Source organism: Ornithodoros turicata, chromosome 3 (assembly GCF_037126465.1).
Source record: "Ornithodoros turicata isolate Travis chromosome 3, ASM3712646v1, whole genome shotgun sequence".
NCBI lineage: Eukaryota > Metazoa > Arthropoda > Arachnida > Ixodida > Argasidae > Ornithodoros > Ornithodoros turicata.
Genome location: NC_088203.1, coordinates 90,044,615 through 90,065,251, shown reverse-complemented (window position 1 = coordinate 90,065,251; position 20,637 = coordinate 90,044,615). Strand labels below are relative to the sequence as shown.

At 46.9% G+C, this 20,637-nt stretch overlaps 1 protein-coding gene across 3 annotated transcripts in view; it reads right to left on the bottom strand.

Annotated features, from left to right (window-relative positions):
• LOC135388798 (uncharacterized) overlaps window positions 1–20,637 on the bottom strand; it is an 81,996-nt gene that overhangs the window by 10,915 nt on the left and 50,444 nt on the right. For all 3 annotated transcript variants that reach the window (XM_064618606.1, XM_064618605.1, XM_064618604.1), the window contains 10 exons: window positions 20,429–20,453; window positions 20,299–20,354; window positions 16,994–17,146; window positions 11,544–11,753; window positions 10,200–10,409; window positions 7,733–7,831; window positions 3,229–3,363; window positions 2,349–2,497; window positions 2,190–2,280; window positions 527–817 (listed from right to left, as the gene is read on the bottom strand). In XM_064618606.1, coding sequence (XP_064474676.1) covers window positions 527–817; window positions 2,190–2,280; window positions 2,349–2,497; window positions 3,229–3,363; window positions 7,733–7,831; window positions 10,200–10,409; window positions 11,544–11,753; window positions 16,994–17,146; window positions 20,299–20,354; window positions 20,429–20,453 — 1,419 coding nt within the window. The remainder of the gene's footprint in view (window positions 1–526; window positions 818–2,189; window positions 2,281–2,348; window positions 2,498–3,228; window positions 3,364–7,732; window positions 7,832–10,199; window positions 10,410–11,543; window positions 11,754–16,993; window positions 17,147–20,298; window positions 20,355–20,428; window positions 20,454–20,637) is intronic.

Sequence of the window (20,637 nt, the reverse complement as noted above, 5' to 3'; positions counted from 1 at the left end):
TTCCGAACCGCAATATACTGAGTGAAAAGCGCAAGGTAAATACGCCGACTTTCGCTTACCAATGTGAGTTGTCTCGCAGGACCATGTCACGTGGAACACGATTCGGCGCCCATGGCTATACGAACACGTGCAGCGCTAACCCAGAAGTGACATTCCACAAGCCGATCACAGACTTTCCGCGACCAGCAGACGCCGTCCCATCCGCAAACCGGTCGCAAAAGACCCTCCGGCCACTCCCTGACTGGACTTGTCCGCGTCACGTGCCCTCCAATTTCCAGAGAAGAAATTCCGGCATACTCTCAACATCCGGCTTCTGCTGTTACGATGCATTATGTCAATTCGCACAGAAACTACTGTTGTTGTTTTGTTTGTTTTTCGTCGCGTCGGATTTTCTGCGTTATTGTCGGTAATGAACGAGGAGCAGAACGGCGGGTACTCGAAGCAATATTTACACATTCAACACCCACATTTGAACCACTCTCGGCCCTATTGCGGTGTTCGGGAAACTAACCAAAGGATGCCTTACCTTGACGTGGTCCCGTCCACTCTTGCTACCGCGCTCGCTGCCTGCCAGGTCCACGAGACTAAGTTTTCCACGGAGCACGGACCCACTGAAGTGGTTGGTGCACGTCAACAGAATGGTGGTCACGAAGTGCGACCTGGAGCTGTGGCCGTTCATTTGTGTAGCGGCCACGTGTCGGTTACGTTCGGCGCGACACAAGCAATTCTCGAGGTGATCGGCGCTCTCAACGGCTTCCACGGTGGCTCCAGGAACCAGGGTTTGTCCACTAGCGTCACGACGGATCTCCAGTTTTTCCTGCAGACATGAGTATACAAAATAACTTGCCACGTGCAGGATGGTTAGACAGAAATTCTCAATCACGCCCTGAGGGATCCCTGCGCTTCGGCAGCGCCTCCTGGACGCGCAGCGAGCGCGTGCCCAATGCATTGCCGAGGCTACTGGAAGGGTCCCTCGAAGCACAGGGATCCCTCAGGGCTGAGTGACAATACTACGCTTAAGGCTCTTCTATGTGCCTAGATATAGTGTTGAAGAGTTTAGGGGAAATCCTATATTTGGTGGTGAGTAACCAAGAGGGTGAAGTGATACAATGAAACAATGTTCCGACTTGTCTGTCCATGTATGTCTTCTGTCCGTGTCTCCGTCGCGTTGCCTCATTATGTTTCAACGGTTGACTCGGTCACCCGAAGAAGGCGACGCATGGCGAGTGTGATCTGTAGAGTATCAGCGCTCGCCAGACATGTTGCGTTATAATAAGTATTGTCCGAAGATGCTGCGTATAGTCTTTACTCGGAGTCTTTCTCCGCGATATCGCCAGTATTTATACCACTTCTTTCTGGTACAATACGAAAATCCAAGTAGTAGAAAACTGGCATGAAGACTGCACCTCAATCGCATGAAGCATTGGTATACTGGCAGGTAATGTCGTTGAGTTGAAGTTGAACGGTTCGCTTTTGTGTTCCTACGTCCGTTCTGCTACTAGACAGGGTGTTTCAGTAACCATCTCAAGAAAAAAAACTTAATTGTGTTGTCGATGGTGAAGGAGCCTCATGCGTCGAAGATGCCGCCACAGCGCCGCCTCATGCGTCGGAAATTAGCTTTAACTTGCAGAAACAAAACAAAACACATGTATCGGGCGACGCTATCGGCACTGCCCTTATCTTGGGTTGCATTCTCCGTTAATCTTTTTCCAGGACGCAAGAGGCGACAGTGTGCTCTTTCCCCCTCTCACGTTGGGGGTGAAGGAAAGACGGGTCTCCGAAGATGCGCAATGAACAAAATAAAGAAAAAAATTGTGTTCGTTCACGATTTTTTTGCGGACGATCTACCGAACGGATTTTTGTTCTGAAAACGGTTACGATATCAGGTCACCGAAAGGAACAGATGTGCTCACTGGGACAACTTCGTAGCTTTTATAATTAAAAAGTTAATTAACGATTTTAGGTAATTAGTCATTTGACGGTTGAGCAACGTATGGCCAAGAACGTCCGCCGGCCCAGAGATGATAAAAGTGAAAACAGTATGTCAATCGCCCTTATAGTTTTCGATGAAAAATTTGTATCGCCTAAAAAAAGACACCCTGTATATAAAACGCAAGGTGCAGCAGAATTGGGCACTGAGGAGTGGCCTCAAACATCAACAACAACATCAGTACGGCTTTAGAACGTACCTCTAAGCATCCTTTGGGATTCAGCAGGTCTATCAACCGGTCGTTGTAAAGTTCCAGAAAGGTAGCTGCTACCTTTATTTCCTGTTTTGTCCTGCACAAGTGTGAACCATTTGTCGTTAAACGCAACGTTACCCTCGCGAATGAGTACCAGCCGCTCACTTGTTTTCCTCTACCAGTTGAAAAATTCGATGAAAGGCTCGGCGGACGATGCCGTCCTCTCCCAGTAAAGTATACGTCTTTCCAGAGCCGGTTTGGCCGTATGCAAAGATGCACACATTGTATCCGTCTATGGCACACTCCACCAAGCTCTGCAATTAAAGTATTACAAGTAATGCATATAGAAGTATTACAAGTAAGCCATATAGAAGTGTTCATTGCCAGCAGAACTTCAAATGATCAGTATCCACATGGTAATCGATAATAGTCTGCACATGCATGGCTCACGTGGCAAGAGTCTATATCATCCCATTGTTTCTACGAAAGATGTCGCATCATATTCGGCGGTCCTGACTGGCCCAGCCCTACCAGACAACCTCCATGAAAATCAGTGTCTCATCGACGGAGGCCACCGTACAGCCCTGGGTGATCTGCACCGATTCAAATACTTGCTCTATACATATATAGCAAAAAGGGGGTTTGTGTGCTGGCGGCCCCAGTCGTAATAGGTATCCTCCACAACGTTCAGTGTCTTATCGACGAAAGCAACTGCATACCCCCTTAGTGAATCCCATGTCAATGTGGTTTAACCGGAAATGAAGAGTCCGACAGAGTGGCAGTGGCTGCCAGTACCGGACCATCACAGCCATTGTGTGGTCGAGGGGTGACAGGAGGTCGCACTTGTTGTCTGTGATGATATATGGGCATCTGAACACATTAGCAGCGAGATACAGAACACACAATCAGGATGGAACAGCTATTCCGTCCCACCCTAACATCTAAAACTCTTTTTTTTTTCCTGCATTGTGTATGTCAAAAGTAGTCCTAAAGTTAACAACCATTATGAGAGCAACTTTTACCACTAAAACCAAAAGAAACGTACGTGAGTTTCTCTGAAGACATCGTTCTGTGTGTGGCTGGGCATGAAGACTCGGTCGAAGGTAAACTCCTTGTCTCCACGTGGCGTCTGCACGAGCAAGGTATAGTCGTCTGTCTGCACGACGGCGCTAGACACTTGCTGAAAGTGACAAGATATTACGCTATATGAACACAGCATGGGTGCACGGCCACAGCACGTGGCAATAAGAGGAGCCGAGAAAGGTGCCGTGCTCCGGCAACGCCTCTCAGGACTTGGGTGCACGGACGTTTCCCTAGCAAGACTCCTTGGCCCTGTGCAGCGAGCTAGCCAGTGGAGTGTCATAAAAGTGGCGCTCCGCTTTTTGCGTACTACGGGCCTCCTGGGCTCCCTGTGAGCCGGGTGTCTTTTTTATTTATTTTTTAGGGAATAGCAAGCCGGCGTGCTGCATGGCTGACCTTTCCCCTTTGATCTTTTCTTCCTTTTCTGCCAATAACTCTCCCCCGAGAAAGATCAGCTCTGGTAACATCAAGCATGGATAGAGTAGCAATAGAAGAATCAGGACTTTTTTAAGGATAGCGCATGCGCAACGCAGGAAAGGAGGAAGCAGTGTCCCTGCAGTGTCCCTGCAGAGGAAAGACCGCTTGCTTTGCTGTCAGGTGTGTCCGCCGCAAACCTGCCTGTACAACTGTGGCTGCAAGAAACGGGCCAAATACTTATTCAGACAAGGCCGGCATCCGAATACAGGACACTTTCCTCCCTTTTCAAAGTACACCAGAACCCTCTAGGTATTAAATGTAATTCAATCAAGATCACCCTGTTCCGCCATTTTTCGCTTCCCCTCTGTCCACTTCGTTTCGCATGTTGAATGCTCCCACATTCGGCACGGATGTTCGGCATTTCTACAAAGCGTAGCAAACACAACCTGTGACAGGAACTAACAAGTACCCTAACAAGATTGACCAGAGTAACCAATGTCTCGCACTGTTATAATAGAATTTCACCAGACAACACGCTCTTGGCTGATTACTTCCATGAAAAAATCGAATATTCCTGGAGTCCTCTTGCAGTGACCCACTCCCGAGTCAAGGTCGATCACCAGCATGTGTTGTATGATGAAAAAGTTTCGCGCTCGGTGTTCGATTTGCTCTGGTTGACCGTGGAGGTACTCCATCCTTGGTAATAACCTTTTTGTTTTGGCTGTGCTCTCGCGTGTCTGGCCTCTCCTGTGTCCGGCTACTGGCAAACGCCTTGGAACCCCCGAGTGCTAGGATTTTTTCACAAATGGCGCCCATCGTTGGCAAATGGCGCCCATCGTGAAGGCGCGTTCCGTCTTTGCCAATGCTATGAGAAGCGTGGCGTTTTAACGAATATGCGAATCTATGTTAAGTGTATTTCTGAGTTCCACTGCCCGCTGAGTTCCTGTGTTCCGAGAGTGAACGTGCGCCCCAACATGGCTACGGCACCCGGCGAACGGCAGCGCCTGCTGTAACTGAGAATCCGGACGAGACCTCGGCGGAGGGCGAGGCACCCCAAGCAGTTCCTGCTCACTCCTGCAACAACCAAGGACCCGGAGCTTCCCGGAAAAGGACCCGGAATCCGGAACCAGCCTGGAACTTCCACGTTGCTGGAGCGGCACATGAACATATAGCCTCAGCTATGTTCCTTGATGGCGCAGCAGCTCGGAGCGAGACCCCCCGTTACTTCAGCCAAGGAACCCCGTTCGATTGAACGTCCCGGTTCCGACATTCACCGGTTACACGGATATTAAATCCGTGCATGACGTCTTTGACGGCTTGGACGTTTACCAGGTCAGCATGGATGTTACATGGAGGTCCAGTTTATTTCCTTAGAGACAAATACATAAGGTACATGTGTACCGGCAGATGGTCCGAAGGATACTGCGCCTTAGCGTTCGTCTTGCGTTTACACCAGAGTGCGGGAGAACAAAGTTCACTTGACAGCGTCCGGCCTTGAGTGTTTCGGGCAGGTGTGTGTCTCGAATAACCGCTCACATGATCGGTTGCTATGCGACGTACGCAGCAACGGATGCTGATCTAATCGCGTGGGTCTTCGCGGGTCCCCAGCCCGGTTTCCTGTCCAATGATGACTTCAAGCGGCGCTTTCGCGCTGAGTTCCTGCCCCCTGACTATACAGGTCTTGGAATCCTGGAGGAACTGGACCAGCAGACCAAACACCCACAGGAGAGCTCGGTCGAATTTCTTTCAGTCGTTTTTTTTTTCTCTCTTCTTTCAGGGTTCAGTCCCTCAATCGGTGTGCTGTGGGGGGGGGGGGGGGGGAGGGGATATACATTTATTAGAGGGAAAGGTTTGCCAGACCAAGGTGTCCTGGGATTGAAGGCAGCCTGACCATTTTCGTCAGGAGTGCCCTATACGGCCACAATATTATCCAGGAAACGGCTGTCGCCGACGTCCCTAGGAGCCCACCCGGCGACGTCGGCTGTCACACAGAGAAGTATGTGCATGATTATGCCTCTAAGCGAAGCCTTTCCACTTCTCTTGACAGCGCGAAGGTCATTGGCGCTAGCATCTCGGCGCTCGTCGCTTGCGTCGTCTGGCGCTCTTATCCTTGCAGGGAACCCACCACGGCAGTCCAGACCCTGGGTAAGTACTTCACAGCACTCCTTGACATAGGGGCTTACTTTTTCCCTGATAGGAGATGCCGTATGCGAAGCATGCCGTTCCCGAAAAGTGAGCAGGGAACCTTGCGAAACCACTTTACGCACTGCGTCGAATGCTACTATCGCAGTCCACGCGTGTCGGTGAATTTCAGGCTACGCTACGGGCGGGCGACGACGTACAGAACGTTTCGTCATGTACCCAGCCTGACTGCGCTTGCCATTCACGGTAGAGACATCATCTTACAACGCAGGCTCGTGATCAAACTTGACTCGGGGGTATACCACTACAAGAACACTCCAGGTGTATTTCCCTTTTCCATGGCGCCTTAAGCGGGACCCGCATACGACGTTTTACTCGACGGAAAAGCGTCCAGCTCCGGAGTTGTGACGTCAGATCGACGGACAACCGCTGAATCCACCCGCATACGGCGATTTCTCGACGTTTCCTTAGGCGGCGTCGGCGATGCTCGGCGGCTTGGCCTTCGGAACCCATTGCTTCGTTCCTAGTCACGAAAGTTAGAAGAATGTATGCGAGGGAGAGCTAAGGTTTAAGGTGGAAAATGCAAGACAACATACTGCATACATATAATTTTTACGAACGAAACACGACAAGAACTAGACGACAGAAACGTAGAACCAGCAATGACTACTTTATTTAACATCGTGGGGTCAGGTTTAGGAGAGGAGATTGTAAAGAGAATGTACAGGGGCTGATTACAAAAGCTTTTACTTTTGTCACAGCTCAACAAACATCCGAGAACAGTGGTACAGTGAATATGTGGCTCTTTCGGGGTACGGATGGGAAGCTTCAGTTGCTTGTTGAGTAGTTAAACACGTATTCTCCGAGTGACACTCACGTCTGTTGTCTCCTGCGGAAACAACCATCGCAACAATTTGTCTTGCAACTGGGACGACTTGCCTTTTTTTCTTGCACAGAAGGAATGTTCCTACTTCCTCTATTGGAGTTCATACGCTATCTCCCATGTCTGTTTCGTTTTGTACACACGAAATGGTAAATGAAACGCCGGGTGCATGCACACAGCCGTACGCCATGACAGGTAGCAGCTAACTGTCCCGCAGTGCCTGCGGCAGCTTCCGGCAAGACACCGAATTAGTCAGGAAGGACGCGCCACTTCCGGGGTCAACCGTCGAGCCGTCGCTGCTGCTTACCACAGACGTCGGCGAAACAGGTCTGCGTCTATTGTTTTCGGAGCCCATCGGAAAACCGTCGAGCCGTCGACGCTTTTCCGTCGAGAAAACGTCGTATGCGGGTCGCCCTTTAATGTGACTACTCCCAAGGTCGCTACCACGACTCCGGTACGAGCGGGGCTCTACGCTGTCATATACAAGTTCACCGTTGAAATATGGCAGCCGGTAAAAAAGCCAGACAGCGGAGAGCTTTAAAGCACGCATCTCTCCAGGCACCTGGAGGCTTGTGTTGTGTTTTTTCCTTTGTATGTTCCAGCCTCAGAAGAATTAATTTCCAACAAGTTCACCGGTTCGCAAACAGACCGCTCTCAAGATTTGGGAGATCCTACGTTCCTTCGTTTCCTTCGTACCCTATCATTCATAATAATATCGTCATCTTTCCTGATTCGCTGAGAATAGGAAGAATACGCCTTCTTCGGACACATCGCAGAAGAGACAGCACGATATGATTCTGAATGGTAGCTGGCTGCAGATGGTGTATTGTGGCGAAGTTGTGCCACAACAGTATAGCGTACGCAAAGTTGCTGCCAATTCCTGATCGAATTGCAACTTTTCAACGGCTTTGACAGCATTAGGGGTCTGCCACGCAAAGCCTCCCCACGAACCTCCCCTGGATCCGCCACTGCTCACGATAAGTGCAAGTCGGAGTACACTTTACGGGTTAAGTCCAGCTGTACGCACCTTGTTGATGTCGTTCTCCGTCAAAGGTTTAACCCTGCAGTATACTCGGATTTGTCCTTTCATCTCTTGCACCATTTGGAAATACTTTTTTCGGAGGGTCTGCATGAAGAGAAGGAATACTGAGGGAAGCTTAAGATTCCTTTGTAGGTGGCGGTAAGGTACACTGAACTGCAAAGGAACAAACCCGAGAGAGAAAAAACAGACGGACTGCCACGATAACTAATTTAATACAAGTTGGCCACGTTAGTATGTCCGACTGAGCGATTGTGTTTTCGTTCGTTCCTTCCTGTTTTCGTCGTCGGTCCAGCACGGTCACGTGAGAATATTTTTAAACTGCTTTTCTAGCCTACTTTTGTCCCTGTCTTGCGTTTGGTTCTTGTCAGTGTGGGCCAGCTTGCATGCCTCCTTGAAGATTTTGCTACTAACGGGCAGTCCGGACGATTCAAATGGTCAACGACACAAGCTTATGACTGACGTTCAGTTCTTCAAGCTCCATTTACTCTGCTACCGTTCTGGCTACAAGGTGGTCAACGCCAACCATGGCCATAGTAGACCTCCCTCGGTCATTCGCTCATAATCATAACATATGACAGTTACGAGTCATAATACACTACAACAATCACGTAGCCTACATTACGGTAGTACGTTGCCTCCCTCAAGAATGTAATTTCCTACTCAATCGTTTTCTCTAGTCGGGTTCAACTTAAGATGTAAAAGAAATCGAGTCCGTGAACTATATACACCGTTGGAGATAAGGAGATGCAATAGTGCACCCGGAGAAATACTGCAGCGCCACCACGCGCAATCAGTAGGGGAGCGCACTTTTTCCTGCAGCGTAATGCAATGCGGTCAGTCTTAATAGCCAATACGGAAGCAGAGTGAGCATGATCGATTACATTATCTAGCGCAGGGAAAGAGCGTGACCTCTCTGCGTTCAGCCATTCTATCTGCGGCGCCGTAATATTTTGACAGCTGACGGACAAGATTTCTCTTCCTTCTTAAGCTGGACACGACTACAGTGCGAACTGACTATGTGATGCTTCGGAAGAATGTGATATTCAATATTTTCCAGATCTCTTTCGACTCTATCGCGAACGATTCACTAGAAGACTTCCTGATGATAAATTACACAACGATGTACTGCGCCCAGTATATTTGCTTCTCGCTAACTTAAACTGATGGTATTTCATCGAGAGAGAAAGCGGCCAGCTACCTCAAAAATTAGAGTGCAGCTCCCACTACCAATTGTTCACTATCCAATTCACTGTCCAGTCGTTATAGGGACGTTATAGGGGCCTGACATACAGTCAGGAACGAACCGCGACATCGTCCCATGATGAAAGTGCATGCACCGTAGCAGAGAATGTGGAACACTTATGGTATTTTCGGCTAGCCACACTTATCCTCTCAGTCGGAGCGGGCGAACCCGGCACTCGTTTCAAGACTGTGCGGGAGGGCTACCGCACAACCCGATTACGACATCTACTGTCTGAGCAGTAAATCTATGGACATGTAACTGAACGCATCTTCGATTTTTCTTACGGGGAGAGGAAAAACGTGGACGCGGTTCATGTCAAATAAACGATGTCAGCGCGATGAGGCCGCGCACCCACATGCGGGAAAGGCGCGCGGAAAATTCTTGCCACGGTGCGGGAGACGCCGCCTCCTCGTTCCGATTTTTCTCGATCGTGCAATGCACAATTTTTAGCGGTATTACGCGCATCTTCGTCCAATCGAGTGGTTCGTCCAAGAGATTGCGTCACGCTCTTGTTTCCTTCCAGACACACACTCAGTCTGCAGTACGTTAACAGCGTCGTCGGCGTCGATATCTAGAGAGCCGCGGAAACCGCAGGCGGTAGCAGCTGCTGGGCGGCAAGCACTCTTCTTGTCGCCCAGCGGTAGCCGCAGCCGGTTTCCGCACATGTGTACCGCATGTGGGTATGGGCCCAAAAGATCCTCAGTAAAAGCACCTATACGGTAGTGTGACCGGAAGTCTGGCAGATTTTGCTACCGTACCGGCGGTGCGGTTCACATAGCGCCCCATGGTGCTCGAAGTAGGGAGCGAGCGTTGGAAAAGAATCAGTCGAATGCAACCAGACTGCTTCGTTTTCCACCAGGCTGTCACGAAGTGTCTTGTCAGAGCGCTCTATAAAGCTATCGGAGGTGGCTGTTCGAAGGTATGATTAGAATGGAATCTTCCGCGCGCCTCTCCTTGTGGTGCAGCGTCGCTCAAGCCAGCGTTACCATTCTGTACTCTAGGCGTCTTGGACGAGAAACGTCTGACAGGAATGAGTTCAGTCCACGTCATTTACAAGGCAAAAAGTCGTCCACCACTGTTCCCAGTGTTTTCCCATGCATGGTGCGACATATAGTATATTCTTTACATATTACAATACTGGCTCAAGTCAGTTGCATATCTAATGTTCCTTGTGTTTTAGCATCGGAGACTAACGCTTTATTGGTTTACCCTTTCAGTGTTGTAGCTGTCAAGTAGCTGGTCCTTCTCGAGCCGTAACCTGTCTAGTTGCTCTTGCAGATCCTGCTGCGCCTGCATCGCGTGCTGCATATCACTTAACCTGTCTTCCTGTAGTAACTTCACCTCCCGAGTAAGGACGGCCATGGCTGTTTCCTTTTCATTAATGAGGCTGTGTAGCGGGCGGCTGATGATACCTACAGTCTGCAAACAATGAGTGCAAACAACGGATTATGTGGGCCACGGGTATACCCTAAATATAAAGGTACAGCAATTGCCAGAACGGAGTCTCATTGTCTCACCTACGTTAGCATCACAAACTATTATCTCCAACGGCTTTGACCAAAATTTCAATCCACTCCTAGACGCACCACAGCGCAGTATAGCCCAAGTTGCTTTTGCGCCGTTAATACCCATACTACAACATCATACGGCTGACATAGTCGATTTGCGCCCCATACCTCAATCCACATCTGAATTTGTGTCAAAGACGTGAATCTTTTTAATATCATGACTGAAACAGTTGTAGGAACTGGAACACACAGGCTGGATTCCAGGGAACACCTGGTTTCGTCGGACCGTCCCCGATTACGGTTACCACGTTCGTTCGTGCCCGTGCCACTCGACCCAGGTGCTGTACAGGAGACAGGTACGGAGCACGTCGTCGTCAGCTGCTGCAATGATATTTCTTTCCCTGGCATGATTCCCTCTTTGGAATCATTAGAAACCTAAACGGGAATCTGGGCCTATAGATTGGAATACATTAGGCCCTTGCAGATGTGAAGCGACACGGGAGTAAAATGGGAAAGGGACAATACAAGATCTCAGGCCACGACAGGGAGGTCGTGTCATGTACTTTACTCGTTTCTCGTCTCTCTGTTGTTTCGCTCCTGCGAGAGTTCGAAAAACGAAACTGTTTACATAATCCTCCTGATGCTCTTTCACCTAGTACCATTCTTTAGTGGAAGTATCACGTCGTGAGGAGCCTTCAGCGTTATGTTCGATATATTCTATGTTTCGTGTGCATTGTCATCAAGCAGGAGAGCTACCTATGGAGGTAGTCCCCTTTGGACACACACTAACTTTGCGTTACAGTTATGCACGCTAGATAACAACACTCTCTAGGGGACTTTGTATCGCCAACTGTAGGATGGGACAAGCGTTAGCTTGCCCACATCACGCTTCAAAAATAGACCACAAAACAGCAACCGCCTGCGATCCCTCAGAAGCCTTCATTGGAGACTTGGCTATGTTTCGTTGCCTCAGCTACCACCACGTCACCTGAGATGATTTATTCTGACGTTGCTTCCCCAGATTATACTGAAAGGAGTATCGTACCGCATCGACGGTGTTGGCTTGCACACCCACGTCTCGGATCGTCTTGGCCCGCTCTGCTTTGCTAGCTGGCTTGGAGCTGTTTCGCATCCTGCGGCTTCCTCGTGCAGCCGTGTAGTACTTGAGCCTGTCCTTAACCCGGCTTAATTCTTGCCGAGTGCTCGCGTGGAGGGCCCTCTCATCCCGGAGGGTGCACTCAGCCGCGGTGCAAGCCTGCGGAAAGTCCGTTCTTTAGTAGCATTGAATGCACCACGTTACGTTGATAGTCTTTAAAGGGCAAATACTGGGTAAATACTGGGCAAATAGAGTTAATATGATACTCGTTAATACGACATCCCCGCTTTATGACATTTTTCTCTAGAGCCGTTCCCTCCCAATGGTCTCCGCGTGCAACTCCTTTTCATTGATACGACATTTCGTTTGTATGACAATGAACGGTATTTTCGGCACAACTACGGGCGAAGACACTTTACCCTCGTTACTATGAGCATCGGTCACTGAAACGGCGGTTCTCCTGACCTAGAACGGACAAAACGCGGGCCCGCTTTAGGGGAGACTCATGATGTCCATGTCTGACATGCTTAAAACAGCAGTGTACTTGTTCATATGGTCAGTTTGAGCCGCTGCAGTCATAATGCATTCATCAAACATGTCAGAGAACACGCGCAAATGAACAGAGCTGACTGTCAGAATGAAGAATTCGATATGCGTCAGATTGAGAATTACACTAAGCAAACGTATTTCTCAGACTTTTTCAAAAAAAATAAAGTGTTAAACATTCTCTTCAAACGCCTAATTAGGACAGTTTGCATAATTTTCTAATTTTCGAAGCTTACAGAAAGGGCATGGTACGACTCGTAACACGTGGTGTTCGTTAATATGACAATTCGCTTTATGACCAAAATCTGCGGGAATGGCCGTGATCATATTAGCCAGTGTCGACAGTACAAGCCTCTACGGCCTCTACATATTATCGATTTTCCGTGGCTTCATCGTGCCTTTCTCGCCGAGCGTGCCTTTCCAATGAGGTGTCTAACCTGCCGTGTAGCGCTGCAGTGAAGATATATTTTACACTGATCTCTATCTATAAAGGCTGGATGGCGCATGGGAGAGGGGCTCGCGGGGGAGAGGCGTGCATTCGGGCCGCCATGTTGGGAGGCCCTAAAGCGCAGTGTGCGCCCATAGAAAACAATGGGAGGCAACGGAAATTGTGAGTATTTATAGCGCTGCAGGCGTTGATCGTTGCTTGTCATCACACAATTTTGTAAGCTGCCAGTATACTGATGTATCCTAACAGTGTTTCACAGGTGTCCTGCCGTTCGATTCTTAATTACGTTATGTTTTGCATTCCGAAACTAGACCGTCACAGCAGTGCAGCGCTGGGGATTGTACTACAGTACGTTTCCCAGCCAATATTTCAACAAGAAACGATGTGAGGTTAACAACCACCATGTATGTAATATCCCGTGCTGCGTTCTGGACAAAAATTGTTCCATAAAGAACGGTCCGGGAAAGGATATACTCGCATGGCAGAAAGAGATCGTTCTGTAGAATCAGAGCCGTTGTTTTAGCCGTGTATCGGTTTCGTATGATTTATATCAAGCACCGCCGCAGAAAGTGTCTTTTAGTGAACGACTGCGGTGCTTTGCCTCACAAATATAGACACACCGAAGCAGCCCAAATACGTTGTGAGCGTGATCTAATTGCTTCACGCAATTAGAACACGCTCGTTAGGACAGTTAATCAGGTAGTGATGTAAGCTTAATCAATTAAGTTACTTAAAAGTGGTAACACCTCCTTGAGACGCAGGATTTACCTCTTTTTGAAGTACAGCCCTTCTATGTTTGTTTGTTTCTTCCTTCATTTGTTGATTATTTGCAGGCGCGGTTGTGCCAAACTGAATGCCCTTCTCGAGTACTCACATGCTTTTGCTGAATACAACTGCAGCGTGAGCAACGCTGCTTAGGAACGGGGGCCTGCTATCCAGTGCTGACTTTGTCATGCTTGTTATGTGGAGCATGTTCGAAAAAATGCAGCTGCACATCTGAAACTCCAATGAGTATCATCGTCATCTAATAGAGAGCGTCGTAGCACCGTTGCGAGACCAGACACGCTTTCTGAATATCTTCTATGGCACCTTCCGTAGTTTGCACAATTTTGTTCAGCATCGAAGTCTCTCATAGGAACCACTTTGCATTTAGTTTAACTCCCATCTTAGATTTTGATGTGCAAGGGCCTTCTTGCACTACACACGTATGGTCTGCAACAGGATAATTGCAGCAGGACGATTTGGAGCTTGAAACAGTTGTGATTTTGTCATTTTGGCCCTCGTGTACCCGGTCTGTGAAACGTAAACAAAAAAAATCTAACACGATATGCTTTTGTAAAGAAGGTCACTGATGGTGAGTAAAGAGAATATACAAGTTCAAGTTTATTCAACATTTTATATCACACATTATATTATTCAACATTTTATATCAAGTATATACAACATCAAGTTTATTCAAGTTATTTCTTGCACTTATGCGTTTCAGGATACAATGAACGTGCAGGGAGGTCACAAAAGACTACATTTATTGTTTTATGACCATACAATGACAATATATATTTTAGGAATGACAATGGACAGGTACTCTCTCTAAATTTGTAGCACTCAATTTTAGGTTAGAATGAGCAATGAATAGCAACTTCCCTCCTGGTATTTTCTTATATATGATGAATTTTGAATTTAATGTGATCAAATATGTGTTAACATAATAGTATATATAAGAATATAATACGTGATAAATGAATGTGATCAACAGTAGATGTAAACAACACCAGTAGCCAGAGAAGTGCATTCTCAAGAAATAATTTTCTTATAGCATATATGTGCATGCCCTGAAACAATTATCACGGTTCTCACGGTTTTAATTTCTGAGAGTGTACTGTAGAGACGGCTTACATCTACAACAGTTAATACAAGGTATTATATACTGTGAACGCCTTTAAAAATCCCACGTGACACATATGCCTTTACTTTCTGGAGGTGCTGTGGTAGTCAAAGTTTGTGGGCATTACGCAGGTTCTGCACCCATTTCTTGAGTATGTCGAGGCAGCTGTGAAGTAACCTGCATTGATGATGATTATTCCAATTTTTATGGTGCATCGACAACAAAGGAAATAATACATCAGAACATTGATTTGGGTGCAACCAGTTAAAAATGAATATGTTGTTTAATAAATGCATTGGACAAATGTTAAAACATCAGTTTAAAACATGGTTTACAATCCGTGTATCTTCTAAAAATTAAAAAGATGAAAAACTATTCAGAAAGAATATGGGGAACTCTTCTAAAAAGAATTATAATCTCTAATTATTATATTGCTGGGTGAAGGAGCCTAAAGTGTAAGGTGTATTTCTGATGTGAACATGTAAGAAAATATGCAAAACTGAGAGAGGCTAACCACCTTGCGTGCACTGAGGTTGTTCCTTCCTGTAAAGTAGAAACCAGTGGATGAGGAACGTGACACTTACCTGTACACCCAGCCGTATCACACTACACAGATTATTCACTGGGTAGCCCTCATGACGAAACCTGTATTGAGAGACCACTTTTGCCTTAAAAACTGCTTCAAATAGCGCGACACGCTACAAATTATTACTATCGTAACAAGCTGACGATACAGCTCAGACAAAGGCGTTATTCAAGTCGCGCCACACCACCGTTACGTAGGATTCTTTGTCACAAATCAAACCAAGGCACAAAACAATACCAATACATGAAAAAAGGTGACAATCGTGGTCTCATTATGACGTAATACCGAACTTGCGCGTGAAGGTAATTCAAAGAAATGAATGTGGCACTTGCTTCCGCAGAGAACACCGTGTACCATGCTAGCAATGCATGCAAAAAAGCGCTCGAGTGCTCGCACATATATTGATGACAACACTACCTGTGTAGTGTAACGTGTTCTTTCAAGCATATTATGCACTCAAACTGTATTTGCCGCCGGGTAAAATGCAAGTGTGCTCGATTGAACGTCGGAAGAGCGATAAAGCAACCTGCATCCAGTGCTCGTTTTGGACAAAAAACACTTCATAATGGTCAACTAAATATACAGAATGAACGCCTATTTATTCCTCGATAAAGAGTGACTCACCTGTATAAATTTAGGCCCTGTAACCTTGCCAGTACGGTTGGTACGACCGTAATTGCAAGAAGTTGCCATGATCGCTGCGGCGACTGTTGTGAGCACCGTAATATGGCGGCCGGTTTCTTCACGCTCGCGCTCCCTATCCGCGATCCAGCCTTTTACAATCGAGATCAGTGATATTTTATCAGCACGCGGTTTAGAACCCTCCGTCAACCTTACGGGAGCCCCATCCGAACTAGTCAGATTGACGTCACTCAATTACGACAATGAGAGTAATAAATAGAAAACGCAGCCACGAGACACCAGACAATGGCGGCGAACTGACAACTAACTTTTATTTTTGCACACCATACGTAAATATAGGATCGACAAGGTACCGAAACCAGTCCGGAGTAATTCCTCAGATAAAGAACTTCTTCCTGTAGCAGGAAGGGAGTTGCCTCAGGACAGAAGCATCTCATGCATCTCATCAGAGGACGGTGCCCAGAAGAAGAACAGTCTCTGTTCGAAATATCGGCGGCTTCTGTCCTGAGGCAACTCCCTTCCTACATCTCTACCGGTTCGCTGGATTTCTACCCATCTTCTTCCTGTAGCAGGTTGATAGACGGAGCACTGACGCACACCTCCCCCCGCTCGTGAATCAAAAAGGCTTCATTTCATTCCCGATCAAGCTGATATTCGGAGGGAAGCTTCAATGAAAGACATGTCGAAGAAGGGGGCACAGCCGCAACTTTTGCAGTGGACTGCCATGTGATCAGGCGGGGAGGTGCATATCAGCAGCGCCGAGTGCTCACGTAATCTATATGTTCAAGCGCCTATACCCATCTGGGCAATATACAACCTCACACAGGAAAGCGGGTACTGTAAACCACCCCCTCTCGGCGTTCCATCCAACTGATTTTGTGGTCGCAATTTAAGGGAGATTTTATTCTACCGAGCAAAACCAGCTCCCGTGGTGCAGTGGTTAGGATGACTGCCTTCCACGCAGAGACTGGGAGGTGACGCGAGTTCGACTCCCCGCATCGGTGGTGCTGTCTGGGGTTTTCCCTGGGTTTTCCGGCAGCCTTAGACAAATGTCGGTAAAACTCCCCAGAAAGTCGGCCCAGGACGCATACTGTGTCCCTCTCCCCATCTGTCCACGTGCGTATGCCGCTCATTGCCACTGCTGCATCGCGGCGCTAATACACAATTTAAAAAATCTACCGAGCAAAGACGACAGCACATTGTACTGCTGTACTGTGCACCTTGTATTTCCAACCAAACTGCGTCACAACACTCTCCCCCACGCATCGCCCATGCTGAAAGAAAAGTCATACTTGTCGAAAGGAACGCAGCTGATTTTCGCACCGCATTATCTTGAGTTCGAGCTGTCTGTTGACCGCTTGAAGCTGACTGAGAGGTCGCTCCAGGAACGGAGAGTGCCTGGCGGAGCCGAAGTCACCACGGGACCACCAGCCGACATCGTCGCTCTGCAAAGCAAGCGCAAAGAGAACCGCAGAAATACATTCTTTAATTGTATAAAGTGGCAGCCTTTGGTACAAAAATAACAGCGGCCGTCAACAATGAGATGAGGTGGATTCGAGGGGACAAAATTCACTGGCGATTTAGCGGCTTGACTTCCGGGTATACACTTCCGGTTTAAACCCAACCTACGGTTGTCCACTTACTGTCGAAACCCGACTTCCGGTTGTCTACATCACGTCTATATTTGACTTCCGGTATGCATTTCATGTCCAACTCGACTTCCGGTTGTCCACTTCCGGTCTAACCTGACTTCCGGTTGTCCAACTCCAGTCAATGCTTTATTTCCGGTTTGACACTTTCAATTACTATATAAGGCCATTTAATTAATTAGTCTTAATTGTAACGTTCCAGACTCCGAAACCGACTTCCTGGTCCGGACACTAGGCGTAACTTTATTGTTTTTCCCCATGTCCCGTGCCTTTCCTCGTCCTCGTCTTTTCCTACGTTACATTAATTACTTTCAATTATCCTGTAATTACGCTTTAATTACCTTACAGTCTAAAAACTGATGGTGGTGGTGGTGGTGATAGGGCTTGCCGTTCTAAAGCGTGCGGTGAAGTTCTAAAAACTGAACTTCACCGCATAGCGAGCTCTGCGCCAACCATTGCTACGAATGATAGGGTCGTCACTTCTGATTCGAAGGGAGAGGGAGGCGTACACATTTTTGTGTCAGTTTGGATGTATGATAATTGACACAAAAAGGCGTACGCCTTTCTCTGTCCTCGAATCAGAAGCGATAACTCTATCATTCGTGGCAATGGTTGGCCCACAGCGCGCTGTGCGGTGAAGTTCAGTTTTTAGAGTGTAGGTAACCGCAGGTTATATGAGGTAATCTTGAAATCCCTTAAGCGCCTTTAATTACATTTACTTGCTTTAACTGCTCTCAATTCCCTTTAATTGACGATAATTACCTTTCGTTACATTTACCCTCTACATACATTACCCTCTTATACATTTATATCGCCTTTGCGTGTCCACTTATACCGCTCTCTCCGTGAGGCTTCACTATCTCACACACGGACACACACACACATACATACAGCTTTTTCCATTTTGACACTCCTAATGCTAACGCAATAAAAATATGGAAAGGAACAATGAGACGAAAAATCGCATGACGAATTGTGGCGGACGAGCAGATATAATTACAACGAATGCTGAATAGGGCACAGTAGCATCTCCATTAGGGGATATTTGCATGAGTTAGAGAGCAATAATATTGTCTGAAAGAAGACTGCCCTACAGTTTGCTTTAAAATATCATCAGCGAGAATTAGCCGAGAATTAGCGAATTGTCGGCCTCACAGAGGCACACACAAACACGTAAGCCTCCAACGCACATAGAATCAATGGAATCGTGAGTTGTCCAATCCAATTTTTCCCGAGTTGTTTGATTTCATGCGAACGGGGGTTGGCGGGGGGGGGGGGATATGTTTAATTGAATGAAAATAAATAAAATAAAAAAGGAAAGGTCAGCCAGGCTTTGCCGGCTTGCTATTCCGAAAAAGAAATAACACTCAAAATAAACAACAACAACAAAAAAAAGACAAAAGGAGTAAATCACTAGCCATTAGTTGTCTCCAGTAATTATGAGAAAGGCATCGACGACCATGCCACCTATTGATTTGACGAAACTGTGAGCTTCCGCGCACCACAGCACATTTCCACTCGTGCAATTCTCAGAACTCCCACAACACGGTGTGCTTAGCGGTTAGGATACCGCCTTGTGCGGCGACACCAATTGCGCCGTTGGCAGGGCTCAACGGGTGCTTTCCTCAGGCCCGCTAGGTAACTGTCGGCGTTTGCACAGTTTCAAGTGACGAAGGCACAGAACGCACAACCCTTTCCCCCTCCCCTCCCCTCACCTCTTGCAGCACGCCGTCATGTCAGGCCGGGAAATAGCGCGGTATTAACGACGTCACCAGCTCTTCCTGGACATGATTTGCAAGTTCCGTTTTTCTAGATCATCCACCACCAGTAGACTCAGCAAATAAGTTGTCAAAATTGACCCTTTCGGTGTTCCCCAACTTGTCCGCATCTGGGACCTACTAGGAGAACTGCTTGGCGGGCCTCTTGGTTGATAACCAACGAGTTTATGGCCGAGCTACAACAAAGTGACTGGTTACTGGTTGTTTGGATAAAAAATAAAAAAAAGAAGTGACAACCACCTCTGACAACTGGTTTTGGTGGGCAGTAATACTCATATTTTGTATTATAATACTAATACATAATACTTCCTAGAACTCGGTATTATGACACTAATACGGATAATTTGGGGCAGGGGAATAATAGGGGGCCTTGTTCGTGTCCAAATGTTTGTGGGACACGAAACATTACTGATAAAGTGCACCGGTGACACTTAGCAGGTCGGACCTACGACCTCTGGGAAAGTATTACACCTTCAAAAGTATTATAATACATGTAATACCTCGATTTTGTGTGCTATAATACTGATACAAATACATGTCAAAAATGAGTATTATAATACACAATACAAATACTCAAAAATATTACAGTAATAGTATTATAATACAAAGTACTATAACTATTATTGCCCACCCTCGCTCCATACAAACATGATAGCTTTTAAACCCGTCAATTTAGGAATATAATAATTTATGAATTTGCAGTTATGATGCTGGAGGTGGTGGTGATGATGAAACTGCCTGCGTCTGTGATTTTCTGCGGCAAATTTATCGGGTAGATACCTCAATTGAAGGCTGAGGGCCTATGCTTTAAAAGGGCAGGTTTGTATTGAAAATTAAACCAGTTGTTAGAGAAAATTATCACTTCATTTGTTTTTTCAATCAGTCAAAGTAACCAATCACTTAGTTGTCGTCGTCGTCCTTGTTGTAGTTTCGTCGTGAACTCTCACGGCTCTCATCTGCTGCCAAATATAAATATATATGTATATATATATATATATTTCGTCTCAGTCCCGAAGAAGGCGGAGCTTCCGCCGAAACGTAGACTTCCCCAGACCCTTAGTTTAAATGCCAGCTTAATAAATAACTTCCCCTACTCCCTACTTCAGTCTCTGGTGTCTTTTCTCCCCTATCTATATATATATATATATATATATATCGTGCGTACTATACCTTTGTTGAACTGCTCCTTTCCGTTCTGCTGGTCTGTGAGTCACTGGCATCTCGAACTGCAGTGTTTGAGTGTTTTGTATTTCAACGCTGCGTAGAGGCAAATAAGTAAAACGTTCCGTAGCGTACGTACCGGTTGACGCGTCTGACGCAGCATTCTGCAAAAGAATGAGAATATGTTTTTGTAGGTCGTCGAAACCAATCGTTTCAGTATTACACGAAAGACCAACGTACAGTGAAACCTCGTTATTATGACCATGATCGTTCCCGAAAATTTTGGTCATAATGCGGAATTGTCATATTAACAGGGGGGATTCTCAGAGGTTTCACTAAATTGTTCCC